General features: G+C 45.9%; 1 protein-coding gene across 5 annotated transcripts in view; it reads left to right on the top strand.

Annotated features, from left to right (window-relative positions):
* Nucleotides 1–7,855, top strand: part of MAX (MYC associated factor X) — a 32,122-nt gene extending 24,267 nt beyond the window's left edge. For 3 of the 5 annotated variants that reach the window (XM_077122724.1, XM_077122726.1, XM_077122725.1), the window contains 2 exons: nt 4,898–5,021; nt 6,304–7,855. In XM_077122724.1, coding sequence (XP_076978839.1) covers nt 4,898–5,021; nt 6,304–6,491 — 312 coding nt within the window. In that variant the 3' untranslated portion in view covers nt 6,492–7,855. Of the gene's footprint in view, nt 1–4,897; nt 5,022–5,512; nt 5,614–6,303 lie in introns of all 5 variants that reach the window. The other 2 variants (XR_013160302.1, XR_013160301.1) reach the window with 2 other exon arrangements.
* Nucleotides 7,856–19,552: the final 11,697 nt, after the last annotated feature.

Genomic DNA, 19,552 nt, shown 5'->3' with positions numbered 1-19,552 from the left:
ACATTTCATAGGATTAGGTCATGATCATGTCAGCTACATCCACAGCTGATTCCATTTGTAATCAGCCAAAGGGGAGTGTCTTCTGCAATTAGTGATGCTAAATCCAATCATGGGAAGCCTTTTAAGGAGGACTCAGAGGAGACAGGTGGCATTCCTGCTTTGGCTGGTGAGCCTCTCCTGTGAAGTTCATCCAGGCCATCCATTGGAGTCATCGGCTTCGCAGCCTGCCTTGAGGATTTTGGACTCTGCACTCCTACGGTCACGTGAGACACTTTCATAAATTTTATATTTGCAAGTGTTCCCTGTTGATTCTGTTTCTCTAGAGAACCCTAACTAATACATCAAGATTTCTAGCTTCTCTTGGAAGGTAGAAAAATATGTTAGCACTTGGCTTACTTTTCCACATCAGTTCCTTGAAGCCGAGAAACAGCTGCCCCCTTTGTAAACAGGGTATGTGTGCTCCTGTTCACCACAGTTTTTGCTACACCCAGCCTGCAGCTCCTGGGACCTATTGCAGACATTAATGATTATACCCCTAGAATGTTGACTTTCTATCTACTATGGGGGGATTCAACATAAACCACAAACCAAGGTGATATAACCTACAGGTTTCTCCAGGCAAGGACTGAGTCATGGCTGTGGTTATATAACCCCACCATTAGGCAGGGTAGACTGCCCAGGATAGGCTCTGAGAAAATACCTCTTGACAGTGTTCAGTCACCTGCAAGAAATAACAGCAGTAGGGAGGACTGTTGAGAAAGAGATCGGAGAAATAAAAGACAGGGTCAGTCCCCTGCATGACTTGATCATGCAGTAGAAAGAACATGGACTTTGAAGTCATGGTGGCCTGCATTTGAATCCCTTCAGCCTCTTACTGACAGTGTGATCTTAGGCTACTTCCTCTCTGAGCTTTAGTTTCCTTATCTGTAAACTTGGGGGTTATAACCACCTCCCATGATTATGTTGATTATATGAGGTGATGTGTAAAGTGCCTGGCATACAGACAGTGAATAAAGAGCACGTTATAACATGGTGCTTAAGAAGAGCTTAGACCCTGGAGCCAGATTCCCTGGGTTCAAATCCTGACTCTGCTACCTATTAGTTATGTAATACTGGGCAAGTTATGGCTCTATGCCTCAGTGTCTTTTCATTTATAAAATAGGGAAAATAATGCATCAGAAAGTTGTGTGGGGATGCCTGTCACTTAGTATTCAATAAGTATTATTAACTTCTACTGTTAATAGCATCATCATCATCATCATCATCATCATCATCATCATTATTTCTGTTGCTATCTGCAACCATGGCTTTGAAATGAAATTTGCAAGGCTGCCTAGCATTCTTTTATGTGGCTCCCAAGTTGAAAGGGGATTGAGGAGCCAGTTTGCATTAACTCAGATTGGAATGTAGAAGGCTCAACTAACTCTTCAGTCACCACCAGCCATAGTCCATCCTGTCTCAGGTTCGTGTCCAAACAATTCAAAAGATCCATTTCTGTCCACAAAGGCAGAATCTTCTCATTGTAAAAACTAACAGGAAAAAAAATACACATTCAGACCTGAGTATCCAAAGGCCACAGTTGATAATCTGTGGACTCATTCACTTACTAGGTTCTGTCTACTCAGACACATTAGTTCACATGTAAGTTGTTGATTGACTCAACTGGCTGAAAATGACTGATGCCATTTTCAGAAAACAGAAATTGAAAGCCCAGGGCTATTCTATAGTCTATGCTATAACCCCAGGATTTCTTGCTGGCTTTGTGTTCATTCACATATTACGAGTTCATAAAGGCAAGGAAGGGCCTCTCCACATCTTAACACTGGTTCAGAAAGCTGGGATGAGGGGATTTTAGGTGAGTTTGGCATTTTCTGACTTAACCTCCTGCTTTTTCTCCCCTGGACCAGATGCATATGCAGAATTTGGGGAATTCTGTGTTTTGTGCTTTAAATTTTTTTCTTGTTGGATTTTAATTCTTGTTGAGTACCCTGGGAAGGGCAAAATAAAACCGTAAACTATTTTTTGGACTTTCTCAAGGGTATGAGGGGCCTATGAGTGGTCAGGGGCACCCAGAGTGTCTCCATGTGGAAGGGCTGTGCTTAGCACTCGGGAGGTCTTGTGCTGGGTTTAAACCAATCCATCCTTCTTGGGGCCTCCTCTTGTGTTCTCAAAGCACTCTGTATTCTGAACATTTATGAATTTTGTCTTCATCCAAAAACTATCCCAGAATGAAAACTGACATCACTCAATGGAACCTTCCCTTTCCCGGTTTGTTTTCTTATATCTACAGCTCATTTTTTACTTCTTTACCCTTATTTCATGTATAAATATATAAATATTTGAAGGAGACACTGGTGGCATAAAGGCTGTTAGTCTGTCATTAAAAGTTATCACTAAATATTTGCAAGTACTCTATGGCTTCAGAAATTTTGCTCTTTTTTCCCTTGCCCCAGATGCACATGAATAGATAAATACTTCTGGAAGTGTTAGTTGAAAAATAGTTTTTAAATAAGCAAATTTAAAGAGAGACTGGGGGTGGGCCACGGTCTCCCAACAGGCATAGTTCTCGCCTGCCGTCCCAGAGACCCAGGTTCGATTCCCAGTGCCTGCCCACACACAAAAAAAGAGAGTGACTGGGATATAAATATGCATAGCAATTACATATATTAGAGAGGGTAGACATTGGAGGGCTGGGTGGGATTTTAGAGAATTACTACTCAGATAAGGACTAGTCTTGGAGAGCAGTGTTATATCTATAATCCCATAGCCCATTAATGACAGAACCCCCTCTCCTGAAATTCCCAAACTCTTTCTCACCACTATACCCCTCTGCTATCTGTAATATATTCTCTTTTTTTGCCTCCCTTTTCTAGTTTGTCTATAGAGACATTTTAATTAGTCCCTTCAAATTATGTGCCTTATTTTCTCATGCTACAACTAATAAGGCCCCCTTGGCAGAAATGGAAACAGCATCTGAAGTGGCCTTGCAACTACACATTTCTTTTACTTTCATCCATATGAAAGGTGACCTACACAATTAAAGAAATACATCTGCCTTTTCCTGTACCCTCATGCTCTTGCCTTGCTGTTCTCCATGCCCAAAGTGATACTTTTCCACAGATTTCACCTGATCTAATGCTGGGTCCATTTCCTCAGATGGGAGAGTGTGTAGAGTGAGGTGCCTGACAATCATGTATGTGTGCAGGTGGTAATCACTCCAACTAGAAGCCAGCTTTCTCATCTTTACTACTCAGGTTACACTTGTTGGTACTTCCCTCTGATTTGTCTATGTGTACATATGTTTATCTCTTCTCCTAGATAGTAAGTAAGCTTCAGGGCAAAAGAAGCGATGACTAATACATTTTGTTTCCCCACAGTGTCTGCCTAGTACTTTACACATAATCCACAGCAGATAAAAATGGTTGACTGAATATTGACGATTTCCTTTTGAGGAAATTGCCTTGAGGGTACTACAGAGGAAAGCATGGAAATTCTAGTATTTGAGAGGACTGGTGAATAAACTTAGGCCTTGCAAATCTCTGATACCCAACCCAAGTGGAGGTCTATAAATTGAGTTCTCAAGATTTCATATGAATGGATTTAATTTTGCTAGACTGAGTGTGGATATTTTCTTTGCCTTTTTCCTCCCTGTGCTGTGTTCCCGTCTTTAGGACCCCTCTGGGGTTGTAGTATAGAATTGTTGCATACTGCTGTACCCTGAGTAAGAAGCTTTCCTCCTCCCAGGAGCCTTGATGGCATGAATGCTTTACTTTAGCTATTAGACCATCCTGCTTTGGGCTTCAGTTCTCTTGGCTTTATACCATTCTATCAATTCAGCTGGCTGGCTGAATGGCCATAAGAAACTCCAGCTGTGTTTGCAACCTGGAGGAAATCTCCCAGACAGGTTTGACTTTCAGGAGCACAGTAACCTGACAGCTGTTTTATTAACTTGTTCCTGTGACAGGGCAGTGCCCAGTCTCCCCACAGGGATGGTAAAGGTGTGGTTGCTTCCTGAGATGGCCCAATCTCATACCCTTCCTGTGTTGACATCAAGCACCAACAGCCTTCATGAGAGGCTCTGTAGCCAGAAATGCTGAAATAGCCAAACAGCAGCCTTGCTCAGTTAGCATTTGGCTGAACTCTAGGACACTGATGAAAAACTTTGTACCCATGCCCATCCCAAGCCAGTTCCAATCAAGATCTTGCTCCTGTCTTTCTGGACCAGCTGCCTATAGCCAGACTCCAGCAAAGAGTGAGTGGCCTGTCAGTAAGTGGTACTTCATTGTTTTCAGACATGGCCAGGCTGAAGCCCTAAGAGCAACCTAAAGAACAGGACAAAAGGGAATGAGAGAGATGCTAAGAGTAGTTCAGTGGTAGAATTCTCATCTGCCATGCAGGAGATCTGGGTTCAATTCCCGGCCTACATACTTTCCACGCCCCCACCCCCACCCCTCTCCCCCCAAAAACAATTTCAACAAATGGTGCTGCAATAATGGGATAGTCACAGAAAATGAATGAAATCTGACCCCCACCGTATAGCATACAAAAAAAAAGAGGGAATGAGAGGAGTACAGTCAGGAATGAGATGAACCTGAGTTTGAATTCAGGCTCTGCTACTTTCTGGCTAGTGATTTATAAACCTCTCTGAGCCTCAGGCTCCTGGTATGGAGTTACCTCTCTTAGAATGCTTGTGAGGTAATGCATATAAAGCATTTGGCACAGTGTCTGTCACAAAGAAGGGTCTCCATACCAATTGTTCTTTATTTCCTCAGTCCAACCTCTCCCCCACTCCCATCCGCAGTCACCCCTGTACAGTTGCTGCAGAAAGGCATGGTTCTCTTATTGCTTGGACTAGGTCTTTATTTTGTCCTCTGTGCTTTTTCTCATATTGCAACAGGCATCCCGAGCCCAAATCCTAGACAAAGCCACAGAGTATATCCAGTATATGCGAAGGAAAAACCACACACACCAGCAAGATATTGACGACCTCAAGCGGCAGAATGCTCTTCTGGAGCAGCAAGGTGAGCACCCAGGCTTGTGGGGCAGCTGGCCCTGCTTTGCTCCGGGCAGCTGAGGGCTTTTGCCTCTGGGCCTGCAGAGTCAGAACAGGTCTGGAGCATGTGCTCAGAAGCAGCCTCAATCCTGCTTCTTACGCCTGAATAGTAGAGTGTTAGAGCCATCCTAACACTTCCTAGAGAAAGGACGTGAGCTGCCAGTGAGGACACAGTGGCGAGTAGGGTTTCGAATATATGGAGACATCTTTTCTGACCTGATTTCTCCCCTTCTTGGGGCTCAGGTGTTTTGCCTACAGTAGGGGTCACACCTGGCATCAGGTGTCTGAAAAAACTTTGAGGTCCTTGGAGTGGAGTGTGCTGTATTAAGTACCAGAGACCCAAGGTGTTCAGGGACAGTGAACCCTCCGCATTGTCAATGGCAGTCCAATCAGGGCAGCCTATGGGCCAGGCCCATGCTGTTCTCAAATGCTCACACCCGCCTTTTCCTATAACCACAGGGGAAAGCGAGAGCTGATCAAGTTCTTTGTTCCTGGGGAATTCACTTCTCTTCCTCCCTCATGGAAGATGCAAGTAAAAGGAAATGCAAGTAACCACCTGGGTTAGAATACCTCAAATAAAATAAAATAAAATAAATGTGTTGACTTTCCAGGCTCAAGATGAGCTGAACCAAGGGATGGGCAGCGGGAGGCCTTGGGTTGGTTATTGGGCTGAGCAGCCTACGTGTAGGGGCTGTCAAAAGGCCTAGGTATTCTGTGTATATTGGTGACTTGCTTCCTAGTGTATAGCTTGTCGTTCCAAGTGGATCTTGCACATGAGAGCAAAACCAGTACTTTCCTTTGGCTGGTACATTTTATATCATCCTTTCCTGCTGTTGTGGATGATGTAGTCAGAGTTGTTATGCATGGCCTTCTTACCCATGTAGAGCCTGATGTTGTCAGGCCAGCTTCTCCTTGTCGTTACACTCTGGATCCCACAGCGAACTCAAGCTCCTGTCTCCACACTGGGCTTCCATGGCTGGACAGTGACATCACGAGCTTTCTCTTTAGGGTTGAGTGGGATTGCAGAGTGGCTGGCCATCTTTACTGGGCTCCCATACTTAGTGTGGAAAGGAAGGAGGGAAATGAAGTGTGCAGTTGGGACAGGCACAAGAAGGGTGTTACTTCTGAGTTACCCTGAGTCTCCAGGGCCAGCAGGCCTTTAGGAAGAACAGGCTGGACCCTGCAACTGCAACTTGGTTATGTTCCCAGTCTGCAGATGACTGTAACCCATTCCCTTGTTTGCCTTTCAGTCCGTGCACTGGAGAAGGCGAGGTCGAGTGCCCAGCTGCAGACCAACTACCCTTCCTCAGACAACAGCCTCTATACCAACGCCAAGGGCAGCACCATCTCTGCCTTCGATGGAGGCTCAGACTCCAGTTCTGAGTCAGAGCCCGAAGAGCCCCAAAGCAGGAAGAAACTCCGGATGGAGGCCAGCTAAGCTAAGTGGGGCAGGCCAGCAATAAAAACTGTCCGTCTCCTCCATCGTCTCATCCACCTTTCAGGTCATCGTTAGAACCCTCAGAACCATATAAGAGACTTTATTTTTCTCTTTCTTTTTTTTTTTTTAATTTTTATTTTTATGTAGAAGCTCTTGGACAACAGCTCTCATTCTCCTCCTCCATTTCCACTTTTTTTTTTTTTTAACATTGTCCCTTCAGGGATACCCTGTCCCCACCAGGAATTTTTAAACCAAAACACCCCAACTTGGCAGCTTTTTCTGTGGAGGACAGACGGCCAGCCGGACCTCTGAGCACACGGCATCCTGACCACCCTACCAGCTCCTCCAGCCCCACCAGGCACCACTGCCTGGAGGACTCCTTCCCCTCACAGGCCTTTCCTTCTGGCCCACCCTCGCCTCTATTTGATAGACTTTGCAGATCTGTGAACTGCTCTACTTTAAGAAGATGACTGATTTGGAGTAATCAGAATCATTCCCCCACCCCTCTTTTTAAGGATTTTTTTTTCTTAAAAGCCATTTATTGCTCCTTTTGAAAGAGCAGATCCTTGGAAGTTTGTGGTAATAAAGGAAAGTGGGGACAGATTTGCAGCGCAGAGTCTTTGGCATGTTTCACTCCTGCTTCCCTCAGCCAGCTGTTTTAAGTCTGTGTTGTCAGCCTTATGGAGGGTCACGTGACACCCTTGTGGTGGGTATGGGAGACAGCAGGAACGAAGCATCAGCCACCAGGGAGTTGGTAGGGGTGGTTTTTTGGGGGGTGGGACAGGGAGGGAGAACTGGGTTGGGGGTTAGAGGTTTTGTATTGAGGGCCAGTGATGATGTTTTGATATTTATTTCCTGCTACTGAAATTTGAATCTGAGTGAATTGTCCCTACTTCTGATGATGTCGGTATTGTAAAGCGACAGATTCATAAAGTAATGATCAAATCTTTCTTTCTTTCCATGTGTATTTCTAAGAAATAGAGCCAACTGATTTTGTATGTAAATACCAAGAGCGATTTACCTGGTACTAAACCCACACACCAGTGTGGACCCTTCCCTGCCCTCACCCATTTCCTTTCCTCTGTCTTGGAACCTTTCTCCATTATGTGATCCAGCCCTGGTTCTGGCTGTGGTCAACAGATCCCAGTGAAGGGTTTGTGTGTTTAGGCCTCATTTCTTTTGTCTTTTTCCTACTCCGTTCCTGGCATTTGCTGGTTCTAGTGTATACTCTGTAGTCTCAGTCTGTGTTTGATTCCATTCCATGGAAATAAAAAGTATGTTGTACATACTACCGAAGAATTGTCTTGCAAGTTAAGGCTTCCCCCTTTACTATAAGACTATAAATAAAAACTTATTTTATCCTTCTTAGTGGTGGTGGTGTCTCCTTGCTCTTGCAAAGACCGAGATGGTTAAGGGAAGAGCCCTCTGAGGCCACTGGGCCTGTTGGAAGCCTCAGGGAAAGCAGTGGTCACTTAGCTGGGCCTGCTGAGCTGGGAGCAATCACAAGGCAGAGCTGTTCCCCCTTTCTTTCTGAGGGCTTAGCTCAGCCTGAGGGGGTGGCTGCTCTCCTCAGATAGGCAGGTGGTGGTGACTGTTATTGGACAGAGACTTTTGAGGCTCCATCAGGGATGAGTTTATCTGCAGAAATAGTTCTAGATCTGGTTCCTGCTAAACAAATGAGCCTTGGGGGAATTGGTAACCCAGAGCAGTGGCTTTAGGTTTCTCCTGGTAAAGTCAGGCCCAGTTCAGAGATCTTCCCTTATGAGAGTTCCAATATGTTAGGAAGTATCAGAGCTGCCAAGGGCTAGAAATAAAGAAGACTACAACAGCATCAAGTTAACTCTGCTTAGACTGAAGACCCAACACCAGACTGAACTTGGTTTGATCTTGGAAGGAAAAGGATTTATGGCCAGAACACAGCTCAGCTTTAGTTTTCACATCTGGCTGACAATTCCCTGTTCCTAACCAAGAGAAGACATGAAGTCAAATTGGTTCTTTGATTTGTCACTGTCTTTAGAACGGTAGAAAGTGCTAGGGCTCCTACCAATTGTTATCAAATCCATAGTATCCCTTTTTGGTTAGTGGTAGTTGGCAGATGGGTCATGTTTCTACAGCAGGCAATTTATAACATGACCAAACAAAACCACGATTATGTTAAGTAAAATAAGGATGCTGGGAGAGCAGGATCCCCATTTAAAGGCACTCCTTTTCAAAGCAGAGGAGAGAGACTAAAATGAAAACATTTGAAATGAGTCAAGTGACTTCATAAGCCCTTTAGGTTAGCATGCTTTCTTCCTCTTTTCCATTTCCTGTAACATATATCTTTTTGTTGTATATCTGGACTTAAATACAAGCTCTGTATTCTTAAGAAGCTTGTGTAAATTACACACAGATGGCTGGGTCAGAGTGAGGATTAAAACTGAGCTGCAGGTGCAACTGTGTTAAGGAGATGGGAGGCACATGAAACAGCCAGCAGGCATGAAACAAATGGAAAGGGGCAGTGAGCTAGAGTGGGACAGGATGTCCCTACCAGCTGGTCCCTGGCTCCAGGATATCAGCTGGACAAGGGTTGAGTTTTAGGCTTCTTGAGAAGATTCAAAAAACTGTCGGAAGGAAGGAACATGACAGAGCTGATTCATTTGGAAAAACCTGATGTGCCATTCCAACTGACGTGCCAAGGGGACCCTGGCAAGCGGAGAAGGAGGATGTGGGGGGTGAGGCTGCCTGGAAAGGAAAACCAGGTAAGAGATCTGGGCAGGGTACAAACCAGTGTCACAGCTAAGATCCCTCTGGAATGCGTGTCTAGGAAGCGAGTGTATGTATCCTCACAGGACACCGATCTTTGACCGTTGCTTAACTCTCTTACAGCGATGTTATTCTCTGTGGTTTGTTTTTGTCACTCTGGACAGGCCCTGCACAAAGCCAGAAAACCTGTCACTGCAGCAGGTGGCTTCAGTGAGGGGCCTGTTAAAATGCACCTCTCGCTTGTTCTCACTCAAATCAGGTTAATACTCCTGGCCCTTCTCTTTTGCAGTGATGAAGTTGATACGTACGTTTACAATTGCCCTAGTGTGGCAAGGTATTTTAAATGACTGTTTTTAAAGTTTTTAATAGGCTAATCCCACTGGATAATAACTACAACCTCAGCAAAGAATTGCCTAAGCTCACAGAACCATCCTAGCTGGAAAAGGAGGTACAAAAAAAAAAGAATGAGTAGATGATAGAGTCCCATTTCTAATAATGTAAGGTGTTTTACACCTGGGCTCTGCAGTCACACTGCCCAGTTCAAAATCTTGTCTCTGCCTCTTAATAGCTCTGTAGTTTTGTACAAGTTGTTCTCTCAGCCAGTGTCCTCATCTTTAAAATGGGGATAATAATAACAATAACCTCAAAGTGCTTCTGAGGGTTAAATGAGAGAATACTTATATCACACTTGACTCCAGAGCCAAATGAGCACCCAGGTGCCAGCTGTCATCTGCACAAGGTCATGACCCAGGTCTGAATGTGCAAGGAGAAAAAACCCAGCTCCTGAACACACCTTCCTTGGAGTGTGAAGGCTGGCTTCTCATTGTCTCAGAAAGTCCCCACTCCTCAGAGATGTGCCCTGTCCTTACATGGCAGGGTGACCCCAGAGCTGGACAATAGACTCCTGGAGATGGAAGAGGCCCCTGTTGGTGCATTAGTCAGATCTGGTGACAGCCTGAGGCCCTGTACATTCCCTCCCACCGCTGCTCAGTTGGCATATCTGAGCTTTGAACCATGACTGAAGACTCAGGTAGAATTGCTTTGAAGCCCCCATAGTAGTGTTACTCAAAATGGGCTCCTTGGGTCACCCGCAGGGGTGATTGTTAAAAGCATTCCTGGGCTTCAGCTTCTCTGACCTCCTAAAGCATTCTATGGCCCAAGAGCTAGAATGGTGGTTCTCATGCCACCCAGGGGACAAAAGGAAGCTGTTGAGGAAATTGAGACAAGCTGAGTGGATTAGTAAAGTGGGTCTGTGATCAGACTCTAAGGCTGAACCTGGAGGGAGGTCCTTGCTCTGCCTGGGTGGAGTTTCTCCTGGTGGACTCTAACTTAATAGTTTGAGGGCTGGATCCCTGGCTGACTTTAAACTCAGGAGGGAAGAAAGCCAAGGACTGTCCCAGACACCCCCTTTTGAAGCCCTGAGCCAGGGTGATGCCATGGAACAACCCCTGCTTCTAGCCATGTGCTTGCTGGCTGGTCCCTGCTCACCAGCCAGACCCAGGCTCACTCAGGCCTGGGCCAGGCCCCATTCAGAACAGCTTCCTGCAACTTACATGAAGTTAGGGCCTTTCTTTGTTCAAAACTGAGTTTTTCTAGGCCGAGGAAGAGTCCCAGATAGGGAAATTGCCAACCTCTATAATGGATGGGTAGTGGAAAATCCATGAGATACTGCTAGATCATGAATCTGCAAGGACAAAAAGAATTACTGTCAATATATAGGGTTTACTAAGGTTTGAGCTAATTAATTCATCCTCAAATTTTCCTTGGGAAGGGGATAAACAAAAATGTTTTCTAGTCAACTCCTCAGATAGAAAAATCAAATAGGCCAAATACCCCATTTCTGGAACATTCTGGATAAGCTGGGTCTAATTGTATGTAGGACTGGAGTGATGCTGGGCTTTTGGAGGCCCTGCCAGCAGGCCATCATTGCACAGCTGGCAAGCACTATCACTGCTCAGTGCTTTGTCAGAGTGAGGTGTGGGGAAGGAGTCCAAGGAACCAGTGCTGCAGGGGTGGAGGTCACAGGCCCTGAGCCACCTGGATTGGCATGCCAGCTTTGTCCCTTCCCTCTGGGGCAGCACTCTGCCCTGGTTTCCCGGGCCATGACATGAGGATAATAATGGTATAAAATGCCATGGTAAGGCTTAAAGGCATAAGTGTGAAAAGCCTTTGAACTGTGCTTGACACATAAAAAGAACTCAAATGTTAGCAGTTTCCAGGTCCGTGTGCCATCCTAGATTCTGGGCTGTGCAGCCAAAAATTTCCTAAGTTTTGCTGAAATATGGAGTGAATGAACGCCATCCTTCAAATATGCTTTGTATGTTTTCTGAACAAACTTGAGCAAGACCACAAATCTGTTACCTGTTGAAGAAAAATAGAACTGAGAAATGAAGTACACCCTTGCTGGCTGGACCAGAACCATTAACCATTAACATACTATTTACTTTGCCCCTTTTTCCTGGTTTCAGTTCACATTTCTGCAATGCTGGGGGCAGGCACTGTGCTAGACAGGTACTGGGAACACACGACAAATCTTCCCTGCTGGGGCTGGGTACGTGGGGCTTGAGCTGTCGTTTGTCAGCTTTCCCTCAGAGTCCCCTTAAGCAGAGTCTGCCTGGTGGGCCGAGGTAGGGACAGACCAGCCCATTTAGTTCTGTGTGGTCTGATATCTGGATCCCCTGCGTCCCACACACTTCTGGCTCACCCTGGGTGATGTGTGTTTTTCTGTGCACACACTCACCTGCACACATACAAGTACAAATGAACAAAACACAGCTGGATGGGATGTCTAGAAAAGGGCCAAGTAGGGGCCCCAGACCATTCAGAGCCGGCTGAGCTGGTTCCTCTAGTGCTCTGAGCTAGCTGCCAGCTCCACCACAGGCCTGTCCTGGCTGCCAGGCCCCACTTAGGATTGTTTTCCTCTGACGTCTATTGCAGGGGTGGGGTCCTTGTACACCTACGGCCTTTTCTGGGCAAAATGATCCTGTACTGTCTCTGGTATTATTTTTTTCCAGTAAATTAAAAGACCGGGGGGGGGGGGGGGGGGGGGGAGAAGAAGAATCAGGGACCCAGTATTAAGAAAGTTGTGCTAGAACCTAGCACTCCAATGCCAAATATGGTGAGGGATTAAGCCTTCTGCTAAGAAAAATAGAACTGACAGCTGCCATGACAGGCTGGTAGAGAAAGGTACACTTCTCATATCAGCTCCCACAGGAGCCCAGGAGCACAGAGTGAGCAATGCAAAGTCTGGTTGAAGAACTAATCAAATGGACGTGCAGAACTGCCACCCACACCCTCCTCAGTTACCCATCACCTGACCCAGGGGAGTCCAACTGGTAATGTGACTCCTATACAAAGGGCTTGGGACGGTTCATTGTTCCATGGCTCCTAGTGCAGCCAGCAGCTCAGAGGTGACAACAGGAGACCTGATGCTAAGGGACAGTGGTCAGTTGCTTTGGTACAAAAAGCCACAGTGAAGTCAGCAGCTGAGAGAAGGAAAGTCATATCCATAGCAAATGAAAGGATACTGAAAGGCTAGTGGGAGACCTTGGGTAGGGGGGATTCTTGTGCAAATAGCTTGGCCATGTTTCCTATCCAGGAACTAGGACTCCAGAGCCCCCTACTCTTTCAGGGAGGTGCAGTGAACACTTGGCAGGTTATCTATGACCAGGAGTCCCCACGAAGCCAGGGGGCTAGCCTGTGTGTTTTCTGCTGCATACCTAGCACAGCGCCCGGCCCATTGTGGATATGCTACAACTATGCAGACATGTGCAAGTGCCTTGCCTCCAGCCCTGCAGTGTGCATTCCTCTATGCACTTACTAGGTCGGCTCTAGGGCTGCCTCTGCAGCAGTTCAACCCACAATACTTGACAGCATGGATTCTAAGCCCAGAACTGTGCCAGGCACTGTGAGAGATTTAAGGAAGCTTTTAAAACCTGGGCTTTGCCTTCAAGAAGCCCAACATAAGTAGGAACTAGCCTCAGCATATGGCACCAATGTGCTTGTTCGAGGTCTGCATGCCAGAGGTCAGAAGATGGGCCAGGGAGAGAGAGACCAGCAATCAGAGGGGAAGGGACGGGGACCTGTCATCCTTCCTCAAGCTCTTGGTACACTCTACTTTTTCTTCTTTCCCCAGGAGAGCCCAGCCTTGACAGCTGACTGAGCACCCTGGGTTCCCGGACAACACACCAGATGCTGAATGGAGGTTGCTGAAGGGAAGGCGGGGCACAACCTCCAGCTTTGCATGGGCTGGATCACCATTCACATGGAGCCCCCGGGCTGAACCAGGAGGGCCACCTTGGTATCCAGGCATGGGGCAGTCACTGCTCCCAGGAGGGGAGGGATTTGAAGGGTGGCACCTCATCAGAACACATGTAGAGCCCTGGGGTACTCATTCCATCATCACTATCATCATCCCCCTCGCTGAGATACCACTTGCAAAGTACCCACCGCTGGCTTGTATGTTGCTGATCAGCATGCTATGGGGACAGTGCCCCGCAGCCTGTGTGTGTGTGTCGGGGGCGGGGAGGTCCAGCTAGCTACACTGCTTGAGAGAGCCATGAAATGGAGTCTGCTCTGGATCTGGAAGCTTAGGTCCCAAGCTCTATCACCCCCTCTGCCTCGTCAGCCCAGGCCATCATAGGACAGCAGGGGGCAATGGAGTGTCAGCTCCAAGAAAACCAACGTGCAATATTTTATGTGTGCGTTCTGACTTACTTTAATCCTGACAACATCCAATACTTTTAAAAACATTATTATTATGGAAAAGTTTCAAGTGTGATCAAAGTTTGAGAAAATAGTGCACCCAAACGTATCCATTGTATTATTAATATTCAATGCTTCTTGGAAGAAAATGGATGGTAAAACAAATTATCATCATCATTATTTTACAAAGTAAGGAAATGCTCAAAAAACAAAACACTGGTGGTATGTCAACAAGACTCAAGAGCCAAATGAAAAAATTTCCCATGGCCAAAGCTAGAATAATTTGATCAACAAAATAACACTGCACTGGAACATAACTCAATGTATAAAGTAAATATCCTTGAGTCCATACTGACATAATTAAATGACTGAAAAAATAAACAACTTGGGGAGAAGAGACCAATATCCCACACAGAAGAATTCCAAATAACTTACGTGCACATTCCCCACCCCTCCCTCCGTGAAGAGGTGGAGCATAACCTCCTTAAGTGTGGGGTGGCCTGGTGGCTTCTTTCTACAGATAAAACAGGGGAGCAGCGTCACAGCAGAGAAACCTGACAGACGACTACCTCTGGTGATGAAGGTCAGCATCAACAGTGAAGAGTCACATTGGCAGCAGGCGCCTTCCATCTGACGTGATGGGAACGGCGCTGTCCTGTGGTTTCCCTCCTCAACACCCAGCACTCGAGTCTCATCAGGCAAAAAGCATCAGACAAATCCCAGTGAAGGGGCATTCTACAAAATACCTGACCAGTAATCCTCCAAACTGTAATGGTCTTGAGAAACAAAGAAAGTCTAAGAAACTCTCACAGCCAGGAGCGGCCTAATGAGACATGACTAAATGTGATGTGGTGCCCTAGGTGAGCTCTTGGACCAAAAAACCGAAAACGTTAGGTAAAAACTAAGGAAACCTGAATAAAGCGTGGACTTGAGTTAGTGATGTATCAATATTGGTTCACTAGTTGTGACAAATGTACCAAAGTGATGTAAGATTATTTTGGGAACTACTCATCCTTGCAACTTTTCTGCCATTCTAAAATTAAAAGTTAACTGTTTAAAATGCATGATTTTTCAACAAAAATATTTTTATTGAGAAATCTTTACATGCATACAGTCCATACAAAAAATACTTTTTTGTCGTTGTTTTTTTTTTTTATGATAATGTTATTTCTCAAGGGCTGTGTTTGTGCTGGGGGAGCAGAAGGCAAGGGAGAATTTCCATGAAGTTGGGCTAGCCTTGAGCACTCTGTCCCTGCCTGGCCTGGTTTTGTTCTTGGATGTGCCACAGAAATGGGAGGGAGGAAGCTCCGGCCGCCTGGCCCGGGTCCTCTCAACCTCCTGTGCCTGCTGGTGAAGGGCAGAGGCCAGCGGGTTACTGCTGCGGGGAAGTGGAAGAGGATGTTCCAGAACCTGGTAGGCGCGCTGGGGCCGGCTTGGAGAAGGCTGGCTGCCGTCGGAGCTGCTCGTCTTCCGGAAAGGCTGACTCACCATGGCCATGGCAGGCGGTGAGGCATGCCAGCGTTGCATTCTGCGCAGGGTGGCGTGCCTTCAGTGCAGAGAATGTCACTCTGTGCCGCCGACATGACCGAGTGGAGGGTCATTAGAAGGGGGAGGGGTGCCTGCCTCAACTGTTTTTTGTCACCATGTATCCCCTGGGGGAAGACGGGGGTAGGCCTTAGGGTCCTCAGTCATCCAGCCCTGGAGGCAACCCAAGCCAGGTTACCCCCTGCACCCCACGCCAGCCACTCTCCCTTTGGAGGCCTGGAGAGGAAGAGTATGGAGGCAGCTGATCTAGGTTCAGGTTCTGACTCCACCACTTAACAGCTAGGAAACCTTGGGTGATTCACTAAACTCTCTCATCTGTCTCTCCAGTTGTAAAATACAGATAATACACCTGTCTCATCCACCTCATGAGGATGCGTCAAAGATCAAATGACAGTGCAGTAGAGCAAGAGGGGCTCTCTAAGGGCTACTGTTTAGATCAAAGTGGCAAAGGTGGTCAGCCTCCTTTAGGCAGCAGATAAGCACTCTCTTGGTCTTGGGCTCAACTGGGACAGAATTTTGCATTAGGATTCTTCAGGTTGTAATAGTAAATACAATTCAAACTGGCTCATATAACTCAAAAACCCAGAGGCTAGCAGGCCTCAGGAGCAGCGTGATCAGGGGTCCAGCCATGTTTCTCAGTCAATCTCTCAGGGACTCTCTGTGTGCTGGCTTCTCAGATTGGCTTCGTTGCAGGTAGGAAAAGGACTATAGGAGTCCCAGGTCACACATTCTACCATTCCTTACAGGAGTAAGCTGCTTTTACCCAGACCATCAAATGCCCAGGGTTTCTCTCTCTTTGAACTATTTTAGGTAGCATGCTTGGCTCTAAATCAATCACTGTCACTAGGACCAAGCATTTTGACTGACTAGGCCCAGGTTACAGCCAAACCTGAACAAATTACTGAAGCAAAGGGGAACAGATTAAAATGATTAGCTTAAGCCAATCAGGGCCTGGCCCTGGAGGGAGGAGAGAGGTCATGAACCCCCAAATCTTTTTGTGGCCACAGTTGGGGAGGACTAGAATGGATGCTAAGAGAAGAGGGAGCCCACAAATTCCATGACAGGTTTCTATCATGGAAATAATGCACTGTTGGAGAAAATAGTAGTGACTTGCCTCTCTAGCATCCATTTCTCCCTTTTGGCTACAGCCCTAATTTTCATTTGGGGCTTTATTTCTCTCCCATTTAGATTATGTGCTTCTGATGGAACCCCATTTCCCCCTTGTGGGAGAAGCATGTGACCAAGACAAACCAATCAATGCCCTGTCTTCTCCTGGCCACTGTGACTGCCTCTTGGAAAGACATGACTTGATCAAAGCCAGGGAAATGGAATGATACTGGGAAAGAAGGTTGGGGCAATACCAGGTATGCTTTTCTGCTGACACTGAACCCAAGAGGATGTAAGGACTGGAGCTCCTCTTGCTACATTTTGCAAACACAAGGAGAAAGGCTGAGGTTGGAGCTAAATGTAGAGGAAATGTTAGGGAGAGATGGAGAAAAGGGGAGACATTCACCGAAGCCACTCATGCAGACAACTTAATTCTTCGGGTTTTTTTGCTTTCTGAGTCAATACATTTCTTCTTTAAGTTTGGGTCAGGTTTTCTGTCAGTTTCAACAGTTTTAAGTCACTCAAATTCTCCTTCCTATTCAAAGGCAATGAATGGCATGGAGTAGCACATGTGGGTGACTAGAATGTTTGGTCCAAGCTTTACCCACCAAGTCCATGTCATTTGACACTATTATTATATGGAAAGCATCCCAGCCATAAAAGATATGAAAGAATACTAAATGAATATGAATGGGATTTAGTCGAGGCCAGGGGTAGGCAAACTATGGTCAACAGACCAAATCTGGCTCACTGCCTGTTTTTGTAAATAAACTTTTATTGGAACTCAGCCAAGCTCATTTGTTATATAATGCCTGCGGCTGTTTTCATGCTACAATGGCAGTGTTGAATGGTTGTAACATACTGTATGGCCTGTAAAGCCTAAAATATTTACTATCTGGAACTTAACAGAAAAAGTCTAGATGGTGGAAATTTAAAATATTGGCAAAAATACTTCACCCAAATGGAAGCAACACTGAGTAGCCCCCCATCATAGACTTCCCTATCCCATTTACATCAGGCCCTATCAGCTTTAGACAAACTCACTGAATTCAACTTATTCCAGACTGTGAACAAGAGCTGGCCTATATCCTTGTTCAGATTTGGTCTGTGTAGTGCCTGTGACTGAATTGTCCTACCCACAAAGGGTCTACAGAGCTCGCAGGCACAAAATAGTCATTTCCTAACCTGGGCCATTACCCTTCCCGCTGAGTCAGGAGCTGAACATTGCAGCACTTTTGCTGGTACCCCAGTGATCCACTTCCACAAAGAGGTGGGGGTCAATGTACATATTGTGGGAATAAGAGGCACGTTCTTTAATGTTCATGGTGGAATATCAGCATCATTATCAGCACACCGACATCTAAAGCCAATGGGTTTCACATTTAACAACAACAATAATGCACTGGAGGCAAGCACTAGGGAGCTCAGTTTTTATTTCCCTGATACCAAGCTCTTGCCAGAAACACAGTGTAGACGGTCAATATTAGAAACAATAGTCTAAGGACCATATAACCAATTATCCCCTTGGGGTTTTCTAAACTCCAACTCTCTGCTAAGTTAAATCACCAGGCAACAGTATACCAAGATCTAGGCTGAGTCCTCAATGGGAGGCCTGTCTTGGAACTGTTTAATACTATGGCCTCTGCTTCTGGTATGAGGGTCTTCATGAGAAGTGGCTTCATATAAGATACTATCACATTGTCCACAAAACTGCTTTTGAAAAGACTCCTATTGGGTTCTCAGTGTCTCCTATATGAGATGCACATGATAAATACTTCAGAATTTATCACCAAAAACAAGATAGTCCCTCCACAGAAGCTGGTATAGTTTGTCAGTGAGAACTCCCTCATACCTGCTGTCCCTTGTTTTGCCTTGACCCCAGGAACCATAGTTGCAGGAGTCATCTTAGCCTCTGTAATCCTGGGCCCACTCTGGCCCCTTCTCCTCTCTGGTTTCTGATCACTGACTGTCTCATGACATACAGCAATTCAGTAAATCTGTCTGGATACCTTTATGGAAGTGGTTGGCACATGGAGTAGTTATGATAGAAGTAAACAGTGCTGCTTTGTGCTTCAAAGGAATCAATGAAAGACAGGAATGGGCTAGGTAGATAAACATAAATAGGTCCAGAAAGCCTTCAAAGGGAGTTAGCTGGCTGCGGAAACCTAGAGACAAGAGTAGAATTTTGAAGTGAAGGCCATAGCTAAAGAAATCCGCTTCTGGTTGAATTCCTTGATTCGGGTTGGGGTTATTTTGCTTGGGGTATCCTATGCTATGACCTCTACCTACAAGCAGCTTTGGTAACTCTGCTTGGAAGTGCTGTGACACTGGGTCTGTGTTGGGGCTGGTGTTAGCTCTATAGATGATGGAATTTTATAGAATAAAAAAATGGAGACCTAATTCCCTTACAGGTCTAAGACCTACCAGCCTTCCCAGGATTCTTGAGCTCTGGGATGACTTAGGGCAGGTTGGAATCTAAGTCATTTGTTCTAAACTAGGGCAATCTTAAGGATGTTTGAAGTTGTGTTCACCATTAAAAGGTTTAGTTAAGGGCCTGGGGTGGAGAGCTAATAAAAGCCAGTTAAGTTACGGAATTAAACATCCATCGCTCAGTAGAAGATACTCTCTGGGGTGATGAGGGGAAAGTAGATGAAAGTTCTGGCCAAACCCTGAGACCCTATTTGTGAAGACAGGTTAGGTCAGTACTCACAGGATGGGCAGCAGCAGCAAGGGAAGGACAAAACAAGGATTAAGGCAATTCATCTTTCAGGTTGATTTTGTATTATATCCTATCACAGAGCTATGGCCCAAATCAAATGTGTCCAACTCAGATGTGAGGGCAGTTTAGGAATACTGTTTACTGATTCTGTATCTCAGGGGACTTTAAACTGGCTGATCCTTCAGACACCTTTCTTGAATGCTAAGTTGAGGAACACTCCACATCCAACTAGAAATAAAAA

Source organism: Tamandua tetradactyla, chromosome 12, assembly GCF_023851605.1.
Source record: "Tamandua tetradactyla isolate mTamTet1 chromosome 12, mTamTet1.pri, whole genome shotgun sequence".
Lineage (NCBI taxonomy): Eukaryota > Metazoa > Chordata > Mammalia > Pilosa > Myrmecophagidae > Tamandua > Tamandua tetradactyla.
Note: the sequence above shows the minus strand (reverse complement) of the source record. Positions and strands in the feature narration are given on the sequence as shown.